This window comes from Chaetomium strumarium (assembly GCF_033439665.1).
Source record: "Chaetomium strumarium strain CBS 333.67 chromosome Unknown B0T15scaffold_4, whole genome shotgun sequence".
In the NCBI taxonomy this organism is placed as follows: domain Eukaryota; kingdom Fungi; phylum Ascomycota; class Sordariomycetes; order Sordariales; family Chaetomiaceae; genus Chaetomium; species Chaetomium strumarium.
In genome coordinates this window covers 2,218,981-2,239,885 of record NW_026944432.1, presented here as the reverse complement: position 1 = coordinate 2,239,885, position 20,905 = coordinate 2,218,981, and the positions used below count along the sequence as shown (strand labels likewise).

General features: G+C 54.7%; 8 protein-coding genes across 8 annotated transcripts; 4 read left to right on the top strand and 4 right to left on the bottom strand.

Moving 5' to 3' along the window:
- Positions 1 to 13: 13 nt before the first annotated feature.
- Positions 14 to 1,257, bottom strand: B0T15DRAFT_533196 (Redoxin-domain-containing protein). The gene is made up of 3 exons (XM_062869352.1): positions 578 to 1,257; positions 425 to 470; positions 14 to 359 (listed from the first exon to the last, which is right to left on the bottom strand). Exons 1-3 carry the CDS (start codon positions 928 to 930, stop codon positions 156 to 158), a joined length of 603 nt encoding a protein of 200 aa, XP_062721499.1. The 5' UTR covers positions 931 to 1,257; the 3' UTR covers positions 14 to 155.
- On the top strand, positions 1,249 to 2,283 carry B0T15DRAFT_206963 (uncharacterized protein). Its single transcript, XM_062862629.1, has 2 exons — positions 1,249 to 1,696; positions 1,776 to 2,283. Exons 1-2 carry the CDS (start codon positions 1,493 to 1,495, stop codon positions 1,929 to 1,931), a joined length of 360 nt encoding a protein of 119 aa, XP_062721498.1. The 5' UTR covers positions 1,249 to 1,492; the 3' UTR covers positions 1,932 to 2,283.
- A 241-nt stretch (positions 2,284 to 2,524) lies between these two features.
- On the bottom strand, positions 2,525 to 3,180 carry B0T15DRAFT_533188 (DASH complex subunit Dam1-domain-containing protein). The gene is made up of 2 exons (XM_062869351.1): positions 2,716 to 3,180; positions 2,525 to 2,654 (listed from the first exon to the last, which is right to left on the bottom strand). Exons 1-2 carry the CDS (start codon positions 3,034 to 3,036, stop codon positions 2,589 to 2,591), a joined length of 387 nt encoding a protein of 128 aa, XP_062721497.1. The 5' UTR covers positions 3,037 to 3,180; the 3' UTR covers positions 2,525 to 2,588.
- Positions 3,181 to 4,547: 1,367 nt separating this feature from the next.
- B0T15DRAFT_493860 (CRAL-TRIO domain-containing protein) lies at positions 4,548 to 6,141 on the top strand (the record flags this gene model as incomplete). Its single annotated transcript, XM_062866978.1, has 4 exons — positions 4,548 to 5,324; positions 5,377 to 5,418; positions 5,472 to 5,543; positions 5,650 to 6,141. The coding sequence occupies 4 exons, from the start codon at positions 4,548 to 4,550 to the stop codon at positions 6,139 to 6,141; spliced, it is 1,383 nt and encodes a 460-aa protein (XP_062721496.1).
- A 301-nt stretch (positions 6,142 to 6,442) lies between these two features.
- B0T15DRAFT_397562 (HIT-like domain-containing protein) lies at positions 6,443 to 7,211 on the bottom strand (the record flags this gene model as incomplete). Its single annotated transcript, XM_062864909.1, has 6 exons — positions 6,443 to 6,550; positions 6,630 to 6,644; positions 6,709 to 6,801; positions 6,878 to 6,946; positions 7,016 to 7,098; positions 7,163 to 7,211. 6 exons carry the CDS (start codon positions 7,209 to 7,211, stop codon positions 6,443 to 6,445), a joined length of 417 nt encoding a protein of 138 aa, XP_062721495.1.
- Positions 7,212 to 7,627: 416 nt separating this feature from the next.
- B0T15DRAFT_207065 (uncharacterized protein) lies at positions 7,628 to 8,709 on the top strand. Its single transcript, XM_062862630.1, has 3 exons — positions 7,628 to 7,846; positions 7,944 to 8,162; positions 8,265 to 8,709. Exons 1-3 carry the CDS (start codon positions 7,770 to 7,772, stop codon positions 8,581 to 8,583), a joined length of 615 nt encoding a protein of 204 aa, XP_062721494.1. The 5' UTR covers positions 7,628 to 7,769; the 3' UTR covers positions 8,584 to 8,709.
- Positions 8,710 to 8,806: 97 nt separating this feature from the next.
- On the bottom strand, positions 8,807 to 10,845 carry B0T15DRAFT_416481 (SprT-like family-domain-containing protein). The gene is made up of 2 exons (XM_062865474.1): positions 10,034 to 10,845; positions 8,807 to 9,963 (listed from the first exon to the last, which is right to left on the bottom strand). Exons 1-2 carry the CDS (start codon positions 10,687 to 10,689, stop codon positions 8,832 to 8,834), a joined length of 1,788 nt encoding a protein of 595 aa, XP_062721493.1. The 5' UTR covers positions 10,690 to 10,845; the 3' UTR covers positions 8,807 to 8,831.
- A 3,944-nt stretch (positions 10,846 to 14,789) lies between these two features.
- Positions 14,790 to 20,760, top strand: B0T15DRAFT_511604 (glycosyltransferase family 48 protein; the record flags this gene model as incomplete). The annotated part of the gene is made up of 3 exons (XM_062867925.1): positions 14,790 to 14,983; positions 15,040 to 20,364; positions 20,427 to 20,760. 3 exons carry the CDS (start codon positions 14,790 to 14,792, stop codon positions 20,758 to 20,760), a joined length of 5,853 nt encoding a protein of 1,950 aa, XP_062721492.1.
- Between the last annotated feature and the right edge of the window lie 145 nt (positions 20,761 to 20,905).

Sequence of the window (20,905 nt, the reverse complement as noted above, 5' to 3'; positions counted from 1 at the left end):
TTTGGTTTGGATTCTCTCTTTCAAGTCTTCCTTGAGTGTCGGTACCTGTTGTATTCGCCTTTGCGTCTTGAAATGAAATGCCAGTGAAACTCCGTCTGAAACTGCTATGGTCCCTTCTCCGTAGCCCATATTATACCTGCGCGAGATGCATAGCACTAAGCAGCAGCGGCCAACACCTTTTCCGCCAGCGACACATCGGTACCAGTGTTGTCGGGCTCGACAGCGACCGACTTAACCTTCCCCTGCTCCACGATGATGGCATACCGCTTGGAACGGTCCCCGCCGAAGATGGCCGACCCATCGAACGACATGTCCAGCATCTTGGTGAACTTGCCAGTAGGGTCGGCAAGGAAACGGATCTGTCCCGAAGTAAGCAACTCCCCTTAGCCTTAACCGATACGGTATCCAAGGGTTTGCAACTCACCCCCTGAGTTCCCGCTGGATCCAGCGTCTCACCCCAAGCCTTCATGCTATATCCCCCATTTCATCAGCTTCACCGCGCTCGCAAGACAATGCCACCCGCGCTTTCCCGTTCCAGCCAGTGCCGGCGCATAGAGGGGTACGGTAGAATACTCACGCGAAAACATCATTGACCGACACAACGGCAACCAGCTCGAACTCCTTCGTCTTCGGGTGCTGGATATACCCGGGCACGTGGCGCGCCGAGCAGGCCGGCGAGAAGGCGGCGGGCACCCCGATCAGCAGCATGTTGTTCACCTTCTTGGCTTCCTCGGCCAGGTTCACGCGCTGGCCGGGCGTGTTCTCCATCAGGGCGTCCGTGTCCGGGAGCGGGTCGCCCACGTTCACCAAAACGCGAGGTGTGGTGTGGAAGAGCTTCTTCGAGCGAGGAGCAGCGACGGGAACGAAGCGGCGGGTCGCGGCTGCAGTTGCTGTGGAGGTGAGCGGTCTGATGAGGGACTGGCGGAACATTTTGGGTGGGTTTGTATTGTATTGGTTTTCTGCCCGTCTGAAAGTGAGTTTTGTGGAAGAACTGTGAGTCAATTGGTGGCGGCCGTATGTTTATGAGAGCTTAGCTGAAACTGGACTCGGAGTTGGCATGTTGTCGGTCAGGAAGGTTGACATCACCGGTCCGGACTCCGGAGCTCAAGACACAAAGGGTTAGGGTCCATCAATCATACGCGATTGTTTAAGCGGATAGGAATCTTCGGCATACTGAAAGGCTAACATTGTCCTTGGTTTCAAGCGTTTAATTGACTCATGGCTGACATAGCGTCATACTTAGGCAGAGTAACCCACTACTGCCATTTTACATGGGTTAATACACTGTGAATGAGGACCAAGAGTCTGTCTGTATCAGTGCGATGAAGCACATGACCCTACCTACGGAATACTAGTACTAATAACCCTCCCTTTGGCGGTTATCCAACAGGGAACAGAATGGAGGTGGAGTTCGGTCACAAAACTGACTCCGACTCCTGGCATTCTCACTCACAACTCCTCTCATCAACACTTCCACTGCCACTCAGACAACATGTCAGCCCGCGCATTTTGGTATGTGCCAGCGACCAAAAGGTCTGCTAGAAATACTCTTTACATGCACTGCAACGTAAAGCCAGGGACCAATAGAAACCGTGAGGGCATCGCCTCGGTCGACGACCAAGCCGTCGAGATCTGTGTCGCAGCACAAGCACGTGAAGGCGAGGCCAACAAAGCGGTAATCAAGGTCTTGAGCGAGGTATGTGACAGGTACAAGTACATACAACATCCATAGGGTTATTTATTGGTTTAGAGCCTAAGCTCATTTGAATACCCAGGCCCTTGATCTACCCAAGTCAGACCTGCAGATCACGCAGGGTCTCAAGTCTAGAAATAAGACTGTTGCTATCGTGGGCGCCTGGGTCAATTCAGGCGAGGAGGAGTGTCTAAGGCGAGTTAGGATGTATCTGGACAACGCTGTAAACGATTCTTAACTTGGTCGTCAGTAACCGTACTTGGCCTGCCTCTGCATTTGGAGTCCCGGACGACTCCGTTAACGGTGGTCTCCGCACCCCCAAGATCCGACACCTGTTGTTGTTTGGCTGCATACTCGGCGACGTCAAGAAAGGCGTCCGAGCCCGCCGCTACCCGGCAACCGACGGCCATCGGGGTCGCTTTTCAGCACCTTCTCTACTTGTTCCTAGCGGCTGTCTTCCCAGGCATCAACGTCTCAGTTTTTCCTCCTGTCTTCAGGAGTGCAATGCCACCCAAACCTTTCATCTAATACCTCGGGCTCTCGGTCTCACAAGCCCGCTAGGCCGCGTGCCCCGACTTCCCGTGGTTCCCCTCCCACCTCTTGCCGTTCCTCTTGTGGAAGTCGTTCCCCTAGTTGACGTTGATGGTGTTGGGACCCGTGACTGGCGGTTTGAAGCGGGTGTCTGGTACTTCAGCGAGGGTTTGATGGAAGAGGGGTTCTCCACAAACGAGGTATCCGTTGTCCTAGACGGGTCAGATCCCAAGCACACAAAGAGTCCCGTGAGAATATGCGCACATAAAAGTAGTCTCAGCATCAACCTCGCCAGTCGCCCTCTCAAGGACCCTTGAATTGGCTGGTGGTGTGTCAGCAATGAACGTTTGGCATCCGGAGCGCATCACCGCCTACCCTGCTGCTCCTCCTCCTTCAACTTCATCCGTCTAAATGACTCTGCCATCGGGGCCTGTAACGCGCACCATATCAGCGTCCTGCCAGCCAGTTCCACATCCTCCGCTCGCTCATACCTCCGGAAAATCGACGCAGAAGGCATTCATGTTCAGCCCATACAGGAAGCTCGCAAAGCTCTCGCTAAACCGCGCCAGGCTCTCGTGCATCAGCTGGAAGTGCATCATATTGGCTTCAAGGTCGGCCACAGCATCCGACAACTCGGCAAAGGCTGGCTCAAACGCATTGAGCGGGAACGAGGCCGACTCGCCATGCACGCTGCTGCGAGCCGAGTCGCGAAGTGAAGCCCGTGATGATGGCCGGAGCGGGGTCGTCGGGCGGGAGCGCGAGGTCGAGCGTGCTCGACGCTGGGTATTCTGTTCTTGCCCGTCCGGGGCCATGTTGGGATTGGTTCTGTCTTGTAATTTGGCTTCGTCGATGGTGCTTTGCTGATTTGGTGTTTTGTTTGCTTTGATTTCCCAAACCGTCGGGATCGGCGCAAGGTCCCCGCAGAGGACTTTCGGCCCGGCCCCTCACCCATTCCAAATGACGGAACGCGCCAAGGCACGTAAGCCGACTGACTGTGGGACCATCTTGGCCAACTATGGCCTTTGCAACCAGTGGGCTAGATAAACTGACAGTGTCCGGACAGGCCGAAAACAAGCCTGGTTGTAGTCGCCTTCTGCAGAGCAATCCCACGTTGAACCATAATTAAAGCAATGAATCGAGATAGAAATAATCAAATAGACGACAGAGAAACAACGGAACAGAAGTAAGAAGACTCGCTCAAACGAGAGAGAGAGACATTTAGAAAGAATCACTCGACTTGCAGGTGTGACTGAAGCTAAGCTCTTACAGCCTGTTCATTTCATTATATCACGGCGCATAGTAGATCTAACTATCAGTCTTCTGTAAGTCATGCAGCGTCGGGGTCTGCGGAGAACCCGGAAGACAGCTTGAAGAAAGGATTTCACGTCTAACAGGTAATTGACATTGTGACAGCCTGGGAAATCAGACGGAACTAGGTAGAGACGGCCGCCTCAGACAGCCCGAAGCCCCGTGTTCCTGCAGCTTCAGATTACCTGTTCGGTTTTGGCCGCATACGCCCCGCCAGTGTACGTCACTGCCTCAGGGCAGTAACGCCAACATCCATCTTCCGGCCCCTTCAGCTTAAGACAACGGACGGCTCTTACGTACCTCCGACTGTCAAAACGGAGGTGAATTTACGGCTGCGTTCGCGGCCATTCATTCCTTGACATCGATCAACAGCAGATGTATGTGAATCCCCTTCGAGCATTCATGCGCTCGGATTGGCCTAGGGCCCGTCGCACTTTCTGTCTCAACGTTCCATTGGCCTTGCGCCGCAGCTGATACAGGATACAGAGGAAAGCTCGACGAGCCACCGCAATCTGTAACTACTAGCCTACTAATGCCTGGCATCAGGTATTGACCCGCCAGCCATCATCTCTTGTTCTGGCAGCCTTTTGGGTTCTCTCGTATGCGACCTTCACTGCGGGCCTCATCCCAGTTCGTTCATTCCCTCAGCTCCCCGTCAACTGCTCTCAGAGGTTCTGGTGCTAGCCCCGCGTGCGCGTCTCGTGACATCCGAATTTGCTCGGCTGTCCAGGCGCACTCTGCAACCACTTCCTCCAGCGCATTCAGCTCGAATTCTGTAGTCGGCCACAGATCCCTCGGAAAGCAGAATCGAGAACAGCCCACCAGAACTTCCCAGCTTAGAGCTGCTCAGGATCCAGCACAACTTCGTTATTGCTATAGCAGGACCTTACCAGCCTCCTCATCGGGACTTTATCTTGTTCTCACTGCCGTAGTAGCATTATCAGCCTACTATACTCTTCGCCTTAGGGAGACCGTGTCGAGAGATACTCAGATCCTGTTCGATTTATCCGACGACATGACCGCAGGGGCAGCTCCGGGACGCCCCGGGAACCTTACCCCTGAACAGGAGGAGAAGCTCAGGCGGCTATGGCAGCTCATTTTCCAAGTGTGCGGGGTTGGCCAGGAGCAAAACGGTGCTGGCGCGGACAGCAGCTCGGCTGCCGAGAAGGCGCAGGATGCTGAGGCGAAGAAGTCCAAGAAGAGCCGCATGTCGCTCTTTTCGCGTAAGGGCAGGAAAGAGTCAGATGCAGAGTCGACGTCAGGTGCACCAGCAAATGCTCCGGTTGTGCTCAACCTAGGGAAGGACGGGGATGACAAGTATGGCCAGACGAAGCAATTCTACGACACGCTCGCCAGCCAATCGCCGGAGTCGATACGGGATACCATCTGGAGCATGGTGAAGCACGATCATCCGGACGCGCTTGTCTTGCGCTTCCTCCGGGCCCGTAAGTGGGACGTCGAGAGGGCGCTCATCATGCTGGTCTCAACCATGCACTGGCGGGCACAGGAGATGAAGGTCGACGAGGACATCATGAGAAACGGCGAGGCCGCTGCGCTGGCTGCCGCGAAGAGCACCGATCCCATGACGCAGAAGGTTTCAGCGGACTTCATGACGCAGATCAGGAAGGGCATCAGCTACGTGCACGGCGTTGACAAGCAGGGAAGGCCGCTCTGCTTTGTGAATGTCCGACTGCACCGGCAAGGCGAGCAGACAGAGGAGTCTCTGGAGAGATACACCGTCTATCTCATCGAGACGTGCCGCATGTTGCTCCAGCCACCGGTTGACACGGCTGTGAGTCCTAACTTTGCCTCGCTGCCTCGTTGCAATCTGCTAACCATCACAGACTATTGTATTCGACATGACCAACTTTTCCATGGCGAATATGGTATGTTGCCTCTGACCTTGCCCCATCGATGCCAAGCTGCTGACCGCTTCTAGGACTACGCACCGGTCAAGTTCATGATCAAGTGCTTCGAGGCCAACTATCCCGAGTGCCTGGGGACAGTTCTAGTGCACAAGGCCCCCTGGATTTTCCAAGGCGAGTACTTTATCCATTTTTCTCAATGAAAGAGAGACCCATGGATTGCACCGCTAACACCCGCCAGGCATCTGGAAGGTAATCCGCGGATGGCTCGACCCGGTCGTGGCCAACAAAGTGCACTTCACCAACAACGCCAAGGAAATGGAGGAGTTCATTCCCATGAAACACATCCCGAAGGACCTCGAGGGCGAAGAAGACTGGACCTACCAGTACGTCGAGCCGGTCGAGGGCGAGAACGACAAGCTCAATGACACCGAGACCCGCGACCGGCTGCTGGCGGCGCGGCAAGAACTCTACAAAGAGTACGAGGAGACGACGCTTGAGTGGATCCAGAATCCTGAGGGCGACAAGGCCTCGGAGATCAAGGCGCGGCGAAATGCGATTGCGAACAAGCTTCGTGAGGATTACTGGAACGTCGACCCCTATCTGCGTGCGCGCTCCTACTATGATCGGATCGGCGTGCTACAGCCCGGAGGAAAGCTGAATTGGTATCCTGAGCCGAAGGTCAATGGGGATGCTCCAGCGCCTGCTCCTGGTCCACAGACTTCGGCAGACGATATTGATTAGAGGGAGGGGCCGGTTCACTGTAAATATAGTATATGTCGATCAGTGTTTCAACATCACGGTGAATTCCGGGCTTAGAATAGTATCCTATCACCTTCTCTACGGAGATCATACACATACGGTTTCCTGAAGCGTTGGTACAGGACTGCGTGTGCTTTCGACATTGTTCAAGCATTGGCAGATCATACTACCTGGGTAGATAGGTAGTTATGCCGCCTATAGCTCCCCCGGGCCCCTTACAGTTTACCCAAGGGCAGGCGTACAACCCCAACAGGCCGATGTCTACAAGCGCCGCTCTCAACACTTACACCTTTGACTTGATCTCCTCAAAATACGCCTTCAGCTTGTCCATGTCCGTCTTCTGCTGGGGCCAACCAATGCCAAGGCCTTCCTGCTCGTTGGGCTTGGGGATCTGTCCTCGTGTCAGTCGCCGAAACCCTTGTCTCTTAAATCAAGCTAGCATCACTGATCACCGAATGTACTGTACTTACCATATGAAAATGCACCTGTTTATTCCCCAAAGTCAGAGTCAGCCTGTATTCAAGATCCCAAGCCGTGCCACCAACTTACGTGCCCGACTTCCTGGTGTGCCCCACGGCCGTTGTTCTGCAAGATGTTGTACTCTTTGGCACCTGTGGCCACGACCAGCTTCTTCGCGATCGGCTGCGAAACAGAGAATCAGTCTTCTCGCCCAAGTGCGACCGTACTTCAGGTGCGGCGGGTTCCGATTCGGGCGTACCAGAATATCGGTCAGGTAGTCGTCGGGGATATCGGTTAGCTTCTCGCCGTGGAACTTGGGGATGACGAGCTATGGCATGAATGATTTCGTGAGTCAGTGCTTCGGGAGTGCCAGGTTGTACATGGACGTAGACCTTACAGCATGGCCCTTGCTAAGGGGGTTGATGTCGAGGAAGGCCAGCGTCTTGTCGCTCTCGAAGAGCTTGAAGCAGGGGATCTCGCCTGATGATGAAGCGGACAAGGATTAGCTCGAGGCATTGGCTATGCTTGAGAGAGATTGGCTTACCCTGAATGATCTTGCAGAAGATGCAGGAAGCCATCTTACTAGTAGCCATCAAGGTGTTTTGACTGGGGAGGTAGCTGTAGCGACGGACTGGCAGGAAAGGAGGGGCTGCTTGATGACGGGGCGGCCGTTCATAAATCCAATGCTCCGTTCGCCCCCTCGACGGACCGGCCCGCGACTCTGGTAGAGCGGGGTAAAGCGGCACCTTAGGTAGCCAGGCGGCCCCTCTATGCACTGAGACGCATCGCACGATAGATGAAGGTGTATATCGTGCGGGTTTTCTTATCATAACTGGTGAGCTGGCTAAAGTTTTGGATTGCTCCATGTAATCCCTAGAGATAGATCCTAGAAGGACCGGGCTGCCTGAGGCTTCCTAGGGTCCGCGGCGCTGCGGCGAAGCTGGGCATGATGCCCCGCCGCTGGCCTGCCTCGCGACCCCGCCAACCGCCGAGCCGCCCACGCTTGATGTCACTGCCTTGGCCGTACTACTGGTCGCAAACAAACTTGCGCTCAGTACAACCCTCAACACACGACTTGAGCCTGGCCTCTCCTTTCCTGAATACCGCTAGGTTGAATCGCGCTAACACCGTCCATCTCCCCAACCACCACTATGCCTCGCTTCAAGGAAACACCCCTCTTTGGCGGCGCGCTTGTATGCGACCTGCCTGATAACTTTGCCGATGTGAGGTACGGCTTTCATTGCGGGCGCTCTACAGCTGCACCGCACGCTCCTTCGATTATCGCCCTTGGCTTAATCGGCGAACTTAGCTAACGATCCCCTTAGCATGATTCGGAAAGTCCCCGACAACCAAGAAGTCTACCTTGACAAAGATGGCTTCACCTCCATCATCTTCGACATCACCGAGCGCGTAGACGCCCCTGGCGACGATCCACTCGAGCGCGATGGTCGCGCCTTGACAATCCACCTGGAAGATCTTGTCGGCGAGGACGCGGACACGGTCAAAGTCTGGAACACGACCGAGACGCAGTTCTCGCATCTCGAGTATGCGCCGCCCTCCCTTTCCGCTTGATATGCTTTCCGAATATCCCAACAATACTTATCCCACCAAACTGGCAGATTACCCAGCTAACAACGATGACATAGCGAGAGCATACCAGCCTACACACTCATTGCAACCCAAACCCCACACAAACCCGCCGACGATGAAGAGGGGTCTGCCTCACGCAGGTCATCGGCGCCCGATTTCACGGCGCTGATACTCACGCTCGTGCGGCTCGAGAGGGAGCAGACGGACATCCTCATCACGATCAACGTGCCGCACATCAAGGGGGAGTATGATGAGGAAGAGGTGGACCTGGCGCTGGGTAAGCAGGGGGAGCTGATCGGGGATGCGGTCGAGTATGCGGCCAAGATATGGGCCACGTTCGAGGTGCGGGATTGGAAGTTGTTCAATGAGGTGTAAACGCATGAAGAGAGCGGCTGTGGTAGGTTTTGGTTTCGGGTGTTGCTTAGTACACTGGGCGGGCATATGGATAACAGGTGGCTTTTTCATGTATGTGGGTTTGGTTGGGCACGAAACGCAGGGCAGGGCAGGACAGGACAGGGTGGGCGTTGGACGATAAGAGCGGTCCCCGTGGCGATGTCATGACCATGCTGAGATGATCTATTGATTACAAGACTAAACAGTATCATGCCTTTGCTCATAGCCTTCTAAATGCTTAGACCTCCAACTTCCTTGGCAACTTCCTGGTTCCCGTCATCCGGGGTCGACGACTTGGACCTCTGTGCCGCCCAGCGAGCAGCCACGATCTTCATGATCTCCTTTTGCGACATCTTCGGGTTCTGCTCCCTGACCACTGACATCTGCTCTTTCATGAAGGTCTGGTACTCGCTCAGCTTTGCGGGCGCGCCGCCTGCTTTCGATTTCCGGGGCACAGGTTTGGTCTGGGTGAGTTCGCCTTTGCAGCTCCCGCAGCGGTGTCGCGCCGGGTCGATGCTCTTGGAATGTCGCTTGTACTCCATGCCGCACGCAACGCACTCCCACACGTACTTGAAGTCGATCTTGTACGAGTGCTTGGTGGTGACCTCGATCCCTCTGTGGCAAAACGCGCTCGAGCACTTGTCCGCCCAGGCCTTGAACTCCCGCCCGTGCGGGTTGTTCGTCACGCGGCTGATCATGAAGTTGGCCAAGTGGCAAAACTCGTGCGCCAGCACGTTCAGCAGCCGGTGTTCGTTGTCGATGACCTTCTCCGCAAGCTCGATCGAAGCGAAGTGCTTATGCTCGACTGAATCGGCGGCGGCGTTGTCACCGTTCGGGGCCCGAGTACGGACTGTTGTGTGCTTCCAATTCGCACGGCCGGCCGTGGTGTTGAGTTTGTTCGTCCAGATGAGCTTGATTCCACCTGTCGAAGCGGCCAGCTCTCCCAGCTTTCCGTCGGTAATATTGGTATCGAGTTCCCGGATAAATTGCTCGGCCAGCTCGTGCTTGGTCTTTTCGAAAGTCCTTTTTATGTCGCGGTCTGACTGGCCCTTGACGCTTGCCGTCGTCTGAGATTTCGTCCCCGGATTCGCCTTGGTAGGACTCCTCGGCCTAGCTGCTGTGGCATCAGGGAATAGTTGCTTCCGCGGCGAGTGCTCATCATTCCACTCGTCGACGAACTCCTGGCTCCAAAACATGTCCGAACTCGGCCGATGGGGTGTGACGGGGATACGCGGGAGTTTCCTGGGCGAGACAAGACCTGGTCGCGATTTGGGTGGTGTTGAAGGCGGCGTTACTTCTTGGCCGCTTGGTTTCGAATCTATGAGCTTATTTCTGTTCCCTTCGAGCTCGTCAAGGTCGTCGCTGGGCAGGGTTAGGACATAATTATACCATACCACTCAACGACGGAACTCTGGAGTGAACTAGAACTCACAGTCGAAGTCTGGATGTCGCATCTGCAAGCTCCTTGTCGGTCTTTTTGGACTTATCCGCTACTTTCCGTCCTTTTTTCAGGCGGAGTTTTGATTTTGCTGGCGACCTTGGAGGAGGCGAATCCTCGAAAACATCTTGGCCATCGGCATCATCTTCATCTTCGTAACTGCTGAAGTCTGAGTCCGAATCGCTTGGGGTAAACACCTCGTCGGCTATAGATGCGTCTTCGGTAATAGTCAACTCTTCTCGCGCGGAAAAGTAGTCCTCCTCCTGGTCCTCAGAAGACGAAGCCCTGGCAACCGTGGGCCGTGCGTTCCTGGTCCGTCGTCCAACTATTGCCCGTCGCGACCCGGTGTTCTCTTTGTCAGATGAAGAATGTCTTTCGTCCCGCTCATTCTCGTCGCTGCTCGGCGTCCACGCACGCAGCAACAAGTTGTCCGTCAGAGGCCCCAGCTTCCGCCTTCGGATTGTTGTCACAGTTGCCAGAGCTTTCCCTGGCGTGCTCGATTTTGGTCGCTTATCCAATCCACTCTCTGTAGCGGATGCAAGCACCTGGGTGTGCTGCTGCTTTCTGCGAAAAAGAGTCGCAACGTCGGGGAACTCATCATCGTCGTCGTCGTGGCTACGGTCACTATGCGGCCTAGCTAATCTCGCCATATTTGCGCTGAGCAAGTACCCAATCTTGTTTTCCTCCTCCGTTGCTAGGAATGTCGAAGACGCGCGTAGGCAACTTGGGCTTTTTTGCTGCAAGTGGTCTATAAGGGGCGGATCATTGCGGACGACAAGTTAAGTTAATAAGGCCAGGACGCAGAGATAGGTTTTGGATGAACATCCACACGCCTGCACTCGTTGCCATGGGCAACAAGTCACAGGAGCTTTGGCCAGCGTCCCCACTTTCAGCTCAGAGAGTGTAACCAATTCCGCTCATGAGAACTCAAAACACAGCAGTTGCTCGCGAGAAAACAGTGAGACGCCAGAGCCTTTCCTGATCTTCCCATCGTTGATGAAGCAATAGCCTGATTCTTCCTAGTTCTCCCAATTCCTCTTCGCTCGTGGGGCAGTCTGGTTGGGGTTGTCTGTCCCACATCATACATGCCGTTAACAAGGTATCGAGTGCAAACCACCTACCTAACCTACCTAGGGAGGTACACTGCACACAAACCCGAAGTACGACTCGAAGACCCAGGACGAGAGACTGGAACATTGATGAGAGCTTGATATGTTCTGTTCTGTTCCAGGTCACGTGCCACAAAACCTTTGTAAGCCTTGGACTCACCTCCTTCGGAACTCCCATGTGGACAATGGTAACACAGCTTGTCGGTCACCCATCTGCTGCACCACCGCGGTGCTATAGTGTAAGTTCAATATCATGTTCCCTTCCGACACAGGGCACAAATCGATTTGACGATGATGGGACCCCGGTGTGTATGTCCTATTTTGCCACCGTATACCTCGGAATGTCCCTTGAGCGCTTATGCGAATGTAGTGGTTGGCGAACATGGTTGGTCCTTTAGGCTCCTACACTAGTTGAATGGGTTGACAGATAGCGAGAGTCATCCAACCAGCGTACGGTAGGTAATTATTTGCAGCATTGGCGTTCATTGGGGCAATTGAAGCAAGTCGTATTCCTTATGTGGCGCGGTGCTCTCTCATGTAGATATCATGTACCCCAGATCTAGTGAAGTGAGAGCGCCAGAATTAGTAGTTATTGCTGGCTGCTGGTTGCTTACCCAGGAAAACACAACAACGTATGTACAAGTACATACGTATCTGCATGCTCTGGAGCAACCCCCATGCGCGGGAGATTCCTGGAGATGGTCTCACAACAGGCGCTTATGCAGGAACAGTTTGGCGACTCGGCACTTAAAGATGACGGCGCTGGCTTGCTAGCTAACACCGCAGCCGTTGCTTCGTACCCGCCTACACCACGATGAGAAAGGGTGGAGGAGGGCATTTAGATAGATAGGTCCTCGCAACACTCAACTTCCGAAGGGACTCAAGGTAGTGTACTGTACCCTCCACTGCGTGACTAATTCTCTGTCAGTTGAGGGAACTTGCGGCTTACTTGCTGGTGCCTCAGTACTGTGTTCTCTGGTTCGAAATGAACTTCAAGCAAGGCAGAATAAACTGTTAATAATGCAACTATCGTCATTGTTCTACACTCTGCCCCAATGGGTTACTCAGTCATTGTAACGCTGAGTTCAGACAACCGGAATGGTCCGAATGGCAGGCAATCAAGATTCCCGTGTCAACTCCAGGGGCCCGGGAGCCCGTGCTGAAAATAGTAAGCTGACCAATCTTCCAGGGCCGGACCGAAGGGGCGCGAAAAAGGTGGGCACAGTGCGCACTGTGTTCGGAAGAAGCGGGTAGTGGAACATGAGAGACAGCTTTCAATGGTTGCAATGCAAATTGGAACAAACTGGAAGTCTTCAAATTTTTAGATTTGTACATGTACAAAGTACTTCGTCCATTGCACTGTAGTGAGTGTAGTCGATAATTATTATGTAGGTAGGTAATAAAGAAATCGTTTTACTGAATTCCGTACCTGGGATACACCACCCGCGTGAAAAGCTCTCCGCAGAGGACCTCGTGTCGGAATCTCTAGGGACGAATAGTGTGTTATAGGCGCGTCTAATCCGTATGAGTTCCTTAATAAACGGTGGGGGCAGCAGGAGAACGTTGGAAAATTTCCCACTTTGCAGTTTGCACAAGCACTCAGCGAATGTAGGTACCACTGTACCTTGGCTTCGAGACTCCAAACGCAGCTACTCTTTGTCTTGTTGTATAGTACTGGCTACTACAAGGTGATTACCTAGTGTACGAGCGGAAGCTGGCTGGCTGGTTTGCCTCGTCAGCTCGTCAGATATAAGTACACGTGTCTACGACCTCATCAGAGCTCATTTAACTGTGGCTGGTGTTGTCTCTACGATTGGCTGCTTCCTTGATTCCGGCTTCACTGTGTCGTCATCGTCTCCTAGTAAACCGGAGTCGAGGCCAACCAGCAGCGGACAGGGGGCCGAAACCACGCATGAGTTCTCCCCGAGTGGGGACAGAGAGTAACGTTATGTGGTTACAGTACAGTACGTCGGAACAGTGGAGCAGTTGAATCTCCTGCAGGACAATCTCGGCTTGACAGTCCGCAACAGCCCGGCAGAGAAGAGCAAATGCACAGATGCCTGGTTCTGCATCGGGCATTTCGCACCTTATAGGATTTGGGTGAGCGTCGAGGAACTTGGCTCCGGAGTCCTTCACCATACCAAGGTATTGTACATACATCACAGCACGGAGTACCTTATGTATGCAACATAGCGAGGGCAGGCCGTGGCGGCGCATCTACCAAGGTTCCCGTCAGTGTGCATCCCAGATTCGAGAGGCCAACGGGCCGCTAATAAGGGGAAAATCAGTGCGACGGGAGTGGCGCAGTGCACCCTTGGGGCGACTGAAGTTTGCAGGAGAGCCATTGGCCTGTCGGGTGGGCCGGAACTGCCTCGGCGATGAAATGAGATGAAGATTGGATGAGATCTCGAGACGGCAAAGAGGAGCCTGAAGCAGGAAGGCATGTCTCTTCGTACTGTGTACAATTTCTGTCACAGAAGGAAAACCTCTCACGAACCTCTCTCGAACCTCTCTCGAACCTCTCTCGCGGATTGTTGAAAGCGGTTGAAAGGTTCCGTTCTGTGCCGTACCGTACGGAATGGCACTGTGGAGTGCCGTCCAGTCCATCGCCAGCTCCTCCCCTTTTTCCAGCGGGAGCCCCTGGCGAGACCACCATCATCCTTGTTGTGGGTCTAAGGTGCTGTCTCTTTCCGCCAGGCGAAACGCACGCCAACCCTTGATTGCCTCCTTTTCTGTCCCATTTCCCTGTTCTTTCCCTGAAACCTCTCCTTGGTTGGAGCCTTTTCTTTTCTCGACTTCCCCTACGCTCGCTCGTTCGCACCTCCCCAACTTCTCATCTCTCGTTTTTGGATCATCGGTGAAGGAGTCTTCTGGTCCTGCAGCGGTGTCAGTCCGTTCAGCGGCAACCGACACACTCGCGCCGTCAACCGCCAGCCAGTCGTCTGGTCCTCAATTCCTTGCCTGCCAGCCTACGCGCGACACGAGGACGCCCGCAGCAAGCCAAGCGGCCTGACCAAAACCGACATCGTCAATCGTTAGCACGAAGAAGGAAGGGACATTTTGGAAGGACATTTGGATCGAAACGGTTGAGACCTGTCTTTTATTGGGACTTTGCAGTTGGGCACGGGATTTCGCTCGATCGCCCGATCTTCCACGCAGCCGTCGGCGTGGTGTTATCACCAAGCCAACCTGCAACCCTGCGCCCCACCGCGCCGCCAATCACTCTCAGTTGTCGTGTTTTGCATCTTGCGGCTCCGGGCTACAGAGAAAAGCACTACTTCTCCAGCAAGACGCTTGTCGCCGGTTGATTTCGTCACTTCGCCTTGTGGCCGGCCACTTTTACCTAGCTGACCTGTCCTTCTCCGCCTCCGATCCGATCGGGAGACAGCTTGCGTCAGTTGCGCTGTGCTGTTTTCGTGGCGCACCTGCCTTGTTCCGACCCCGACCCCAACTTTGGCCCCAGGGAGTTTCTCAATGAGCCGCTGATTTGGTAAGTTGGATCAGCTCATCTACCGCCGTGACCATTTCCAACGCCTGATTGAAACTCGTCCCCGAATCACCTTTCCTTTTTCCCCGCTTTTGGCACTCATGCGATATCTAATCATCTGTGTCTATCGCACTGCAGACACGCCTCGCCCAAGATGTCGGGATATCAGCAGGGCCATGGCCAAGGCCAAGGCCACAACAACTACGATGACGGCTACGGCCACCAGGGCAATACCGATTCCTATTACCAGGATGACCAGCATTACTATGACAACAATGCATACAACAACAACAACAACAACCATGGGGGGCGTGGACAGCAACAGGGCGAGGGGTACTATGATGAATCGTATGTGCCCGCTCCCTCTTCACCCTGTGAAGAGGACTTGCTAATTTGTCGTGCAGTGGATATTATAATGCGGACCCCAACAATCCTTACCACCAGGATGGCGGGTACTATGACAACCACGACCAGTACAACGATGGCTACTACAACAACGATGGCTATTATGACCAGGGATACGATCGCGACGGCTACGCGAACGGGAACGGCCAGGCCCACCGGAACCGATCGGAAGAGGATTCCGAGACCTTCAGCGACTTCACCATGCGCTCCGACATGGCTCGAGCCGCTGAGATGGACTACTACGGTCGCGGAGACGAGCGCTACAACAGTTACAACGAAGGTCAAATGGGCGGCAGGGGATACCGACCTCCCTCGTCGCAGATCTCATACGGGGGCAACCGGTCCTCCGGCGCGTCAACGCCGAACTATGGCATGGACTACGGGAATGCGCTTCCCGCTGGGCAACGCTCGCGGGAGCCGTATCCTGCGTGGACGTCCGACGCCCAGATTCCTCTCTCGAAAGAAGAGGTGGAGGACATTTTCCTCGATTTGACGGCAAAGTTCGGTTTCCAGCGCGACAGCATGCGGAACATGTACGACCACCTGATGACGATGCTCGACTCTCGGGCGTCCCGCATGACGCCGAACCAGGCCCTTCTCTCGCTGCACGCTGACTACATTGGTGGCGACAACGCAAACTACCGCAAGTGGTATTTTGCTGCCCACCTGGACCTCGATGACGCCGTCGGGTTTGCCAACTTGAAGGGCAAGGACCGAAAGAAGAGCCGTAAGAACAAGAACAAGAAGGGCGACGCTGAGACCGAGGTCGACGCTCTCGAGGATCTTGAGGGCGACGACTCTCTCGAAGCGGCCGAGTACCGCTGGAAGACAAGGATGAACCGCATGTCGCAGCACGATCGTGTCCGCCAACTTGCTCTGTACCTTCTTATCTGGGGTGAGGCAAATCAGGTCCGCTTCATGCCGGAGTGTCTTTGCTTCATCTTCAAGTGCGCCGATGACTATCTCAATTCGCCTGCTTGCCAGAATATGGTCGAGCCGGTCGAGGAGTTCACCTTCCTGAACAACGTTATCACCCCGCTTTACCGATACTGCCGGGACCAGGGATATGAAATCCTCGACGGAAAGTATGTCCGCCGCGAGAGGGACCACAACCAGATTATCGGATACGACGACTGCAACCAGCTGTTTTGGTATCCCGAGGGCATCGAGCGAATTGTGCTCGAGGATAAGAGCAAGCTGGTAGATGTTCCCCCAGCCGAGCGCTATCTGAAGCTCAAGGACGTCAACTGGAAGAAGGTGTTCTTCAAGACGTACAAGGAGACGCGCTCTTGGTTGCACTTGTTGGTCAACTTCAACCGCATCTGGATTATCCACCTGACCATGTTCTGGTTCTACACCGCATACAACGCCCCAACGCTCATCACTCCGAACTATGAGCAAGAAGTCAATAATCAACCTCCTTCTGCGGCGATGTGGTCGTTCGTCGGGTTCGGTGGCTCCATTGCCTCTCTCATCCAGATCCTCGCTACTCTCGCAGAGTGGTTGTACGTCCCACGCAAATGGGCCGGAGCACAGCACCTGACGAAACGCCTACTTTTCCTCATTGGCATCTTCGTTATCAACGTCGCTCCTGGTGTCTACGTCTTCATGCCGGCATCCAGTCAGAAGGCATACCTCGATCGCCAGAACAACAAGGTCTCGCTGATTCTCGGCATCGTGCAATTCTTTGTCGCCGTGGCCACGTACATATTCTTTTCCGTCATGCCGCTTGGCGGTCTGTTTGGAAGCTACCTGACCAAGAACTCGAGGAAATACGTCGCCAGCCAGACCTTCACAGCAAGCTACCCGCGTCTCAAAGGGAACGACATGGCTCTGTCCTATGCTCTCTGGCTCCTGGTCTTCGCCGCCAAGTTCGGAGCTTCCTACGGTTACCTGACCTTGTCGCTCCGGGATCCTATCCGCTACCTCATGCTCATGGATGTCAGCAGCTGTCTTGGTGATACCATCGTCCAGCAGTATCTCTGCAAGTATCAGCCGCAAATCACTCTGGGGATCATGATGTTCACCGATCTAATCTTTTACTTCCTGGACACCTATCTGTGGTACGTCCTGCTCAACACGGTCATCTCCATCGCTCGGTCTTTCTATCTCGGCGCATCGATCTTGACGCCTTGGAGAAACATCTTCTCCCGGCTCCCCAAGCGCATGTATTCCAAGATCCTCGCCACGACAGACATGGAGATCAAATATAAGCCGAAGGTCCTCATCTCGCAGATCTGGAATGCAATCGTCATTTCCATGTATCGCGAGCATCTTCTGGCCATCGAGCACGTCCAAAAGCTGCTGTACCACCAGGTACCGTCCGAGCAAGAGGGCAAGCGCACGCTCCGCGCTCCCACGTTCTTCGTCTCTCAGGAAGACCACTCCTTCAAGACCGAGTTCTTCCCCAGTCATAGCGAGGCTGAGCGGAGAATCTCGTTCTTCGCGCAGTCGCTTGCGACGCCCATCCCTGAGCCGCTGCCCGTCGATAACATGCCTACCTTCACTGTGATGATTCCCCACTACAGTGAGAAAATTCTCCTCTCGCTTCGGGAGATCATCCGCGAGGACGAGCCCTACTCGCGAGTCACCCTTCTCGAGTATCTCAAGCAGCTCCACCCCCATGAGTGGGATTGCTTCGTCAAGGACACTAAGATCTTGGCCGATGAGACCTCCCAGATGAACGGCGAAATGGGCAAGGACGAGAAGGACACAGCCAAGAGCAAGATTGATGACCTGCCCTTCTACTGCATCGGTTTCAAGTCCTCGGCGCCCGAGTACACTCTTCGGACACGGATTTGGGCTTCGCTCCGCTTCCAGACGTTGTACCGCACCATATCCGGTTTCATGAACTACAGTCGCGCGATCAAGCTCCTGTACCGTGTGGAAAACCCAGAGGTCGTCCAGATGTTCGGTGGCAACTCTGACAAGCTTGAACGCGAGCTAGAGCGCATGGCCCGTCGCAAATTCAAGCTGATGGTCTCCATGCAGCGCTTTGCGAAGTTCAAGAAGGAGGAAATGGAGAACGCCGAGTTCCTGCTCCGCGCCTACCCGGATCTTCAGATCGCGTACCTGGATGAGGAGCCGCCTGTTGCTGAAGGAGAGGAACCGCGCCTCTACTCTGCTCTGATTGACGGTCATTCCGAGATCATGGAGAACGGCATGCGCCGGCCCAAGTTCCGCATCCAGCTCTCGGGCAACCCGATTCTCGGAGACGGCAAATCCGACAATCAGAACCACGCGATCATCTTCTACCGGGGCGAGTACATCCAGCTTATCGACGCGAACCAAGACAACTATCTCGAGGAATGCCTCAAGATCCGCAGCGTGCTTGCCGAGTTCGAAGAGATGAAGACCGACAACGTGTCTCCCTACACACCTGGAGTCAAGAATCCTACTCGTGCACCGGTCGCCATCTTGGGTGCTCGCGAATACATCTTCTCGGAGAATATTGGTATCCTCGGTGATATCGCCGCCGGCAAGGAACAGACCTTCGGTACGCTCTTCGCACGGACGCTCGCCCAAATCGGCGGCAAGCTCCACTACGGTCACCCCGACTTCCTCAATGGCATCTTCATGACCACGCGTGGTGGTGTCTCCAAGGCGCAGAAAGGTCTCCATCTAAACGAAGATATCTACGCCGGTATGAACGCGTTGCTGCGTGGCGGCCGCATCAAGCACTGCGAATACTACCAGTGCGGCAAGGGTCGTGATTTGGGGTTCGGCTCCATTCTCAACTTCACGACCAAGATCGGAACGGGTATGGGTGAGCAGATGCTTTCCAGAGAATATTACTACCTCGGGACTCAGCTGCCCCTCGATCGCTTCCTCTCGTTCTACTACGCCCATCCTGGTTTCCACGTCAACAACATGTTCATCATGTTGTCACTACAGCTGTTCATGATCTGCCTTCTTCAAATCGGCACTTTGCGCCACGAGACCATCCCCTGCGAGTACGACCCGGACAAGCCCATCACGGACGAACTTTTCCCCACGGGCTGCGCGAACACCGATGCTCTCGTGGATTGGGTCTACCGCAGTGTCCTGTCCATCTTCTTCGCCCTCTTCCTCTCGTTCGTTCCCCTGATAGTCCAAGAAGCGACGGAACGAGGTCTGCTGCGTGCCGCGACACGTTTCGCCAAGCATATCTGCTCCCTCTCGCCTTTCTTCGAGGTGTTCGTCTGCCAGATCTACGCCAACTCGGTCCAGCAGGATATCACCTTTGGAGGCGCCAGATACATCGGTACCGGACGTGGCTTCGCTACCGCTCGCATTCCCTTCGGCGTTCTCTACTCGCGCTTCGCCGGCCCGTCAATCTATTTCGGCGCTCGGATGCTGATGATGCTGCTGTTTGCAACGCTGACCGTCTGGCAAGCCGCCCTGGTCTACTTCTGGGTCTCGTTGCTGGCCCTGGTGATCTCGCCGTTCCTCTACAACCCCCACCAGTTCGCCTGGAGCGATTTCTTCATTGACTATCGCGACTACCTCCGCTGGCTCTCGCGTGGCAACTCGCGGTCGCATGCGTCGTCATGGATCGCCTTCTGCCGCCTTTCTCGAACTAGAATCACGGGTTACAAGCGCAAGACTCTGGGCGATCCTTCGGCCAAGATGTCGGCCGATGTTCCGCGCGCCGCCATTACCAATGTGTTCTGGGCTGAGATCATCTCCCCTCTTTGCCTTGTCGCGGTGACGCTTATCCCTTACCTCTTCATCAACGCCCAGACAGGTGTCAAAGCCCTGCATGACGATGCGACGAATGCAGGCAAGAACGACGATGCGACGCAAACGGCCTCCCTGCTTCGAGTTGCCATCGTCGCCTTTGCACCCATTGGTATCAACGCCGGTATTCTCGCCATGATGTTTGCGATGGCCTGCTGCATGGGACCTCTTCTGAGCATGTGCTGCAAGAAGTTTGGCGCGGTTCTCGCCGGCATCGCGCACGCCGTGGCCGTCATTGCGCTCCTGATCTTCTTCGAAGTCATGTTCATTCTGGAAGGGTTCAACTTCACCAAGACCGTCTTGGGCATGATTACCGTTGTGGCCATCCAGCGCTTCATCTTCAAGTTGATCATTACGCTGGCGCTCACCAGAGAATTCAAGGGGGACCAGGCCAACATCGCCTTCTGGACGGGCAAGTGGTACTCAATGGGTTGGCACTCGATGTCGCAGCCAGCCCGTGAGTTCCTGTGCAAGATCACCGAGCTCAGCATGTTTGCCGCCGATTTCGTTCTCGGCCACATAATCCTGTTCATCATGTTCCCCGTCATCCTCATTCCGCAGGTTGACAAGCTGCACTCGCTGATGCTCTTCTGGCTTCGTCCCAGGTATGTCAATTCTCCAAGTCTATTCAGTTTATGTTAAGATCATGGCTAACCGGTCCAATTAGCCGGCAAATTCGGCCACCAATTTACTCCATGAAGCAGACGAAGCTTCGGAGGAGACGTGTACTCCGTTACTCAATCCTCTACTTTGTCCTGCTCGTCGTCTTTGTCGCTCTCATGGTTGGGCCGGCCGTCGCCGGGAAGTATGTCCCAAAGAGTCTCTTTGACAAGTTGAAGAGCACCAACCTGGTCCAGCCGAACGGCCTGGATCACAATGACACTCGTGGGCGCACCCAGACCGGTACCGGCTCTCCGGATTACTCAGGCGTATGGACGCCATCGACGACGGCTGTTGCTGCTACGGCCGCGGCCGCAGACAGGAGGATGATGCTTGTTTAATACGCCGTCTCATCTTTCCTTTGGTGAAGGAGTATAAGACGGAGAAGGCGCGGTTTTGTAAACTGGTTTAACACACAGCTAACCCGGTCAGTCCTGACGACCATCAGGCGGCATCACACGTCTTTCCTTGTTCGCTCTTCTTGGG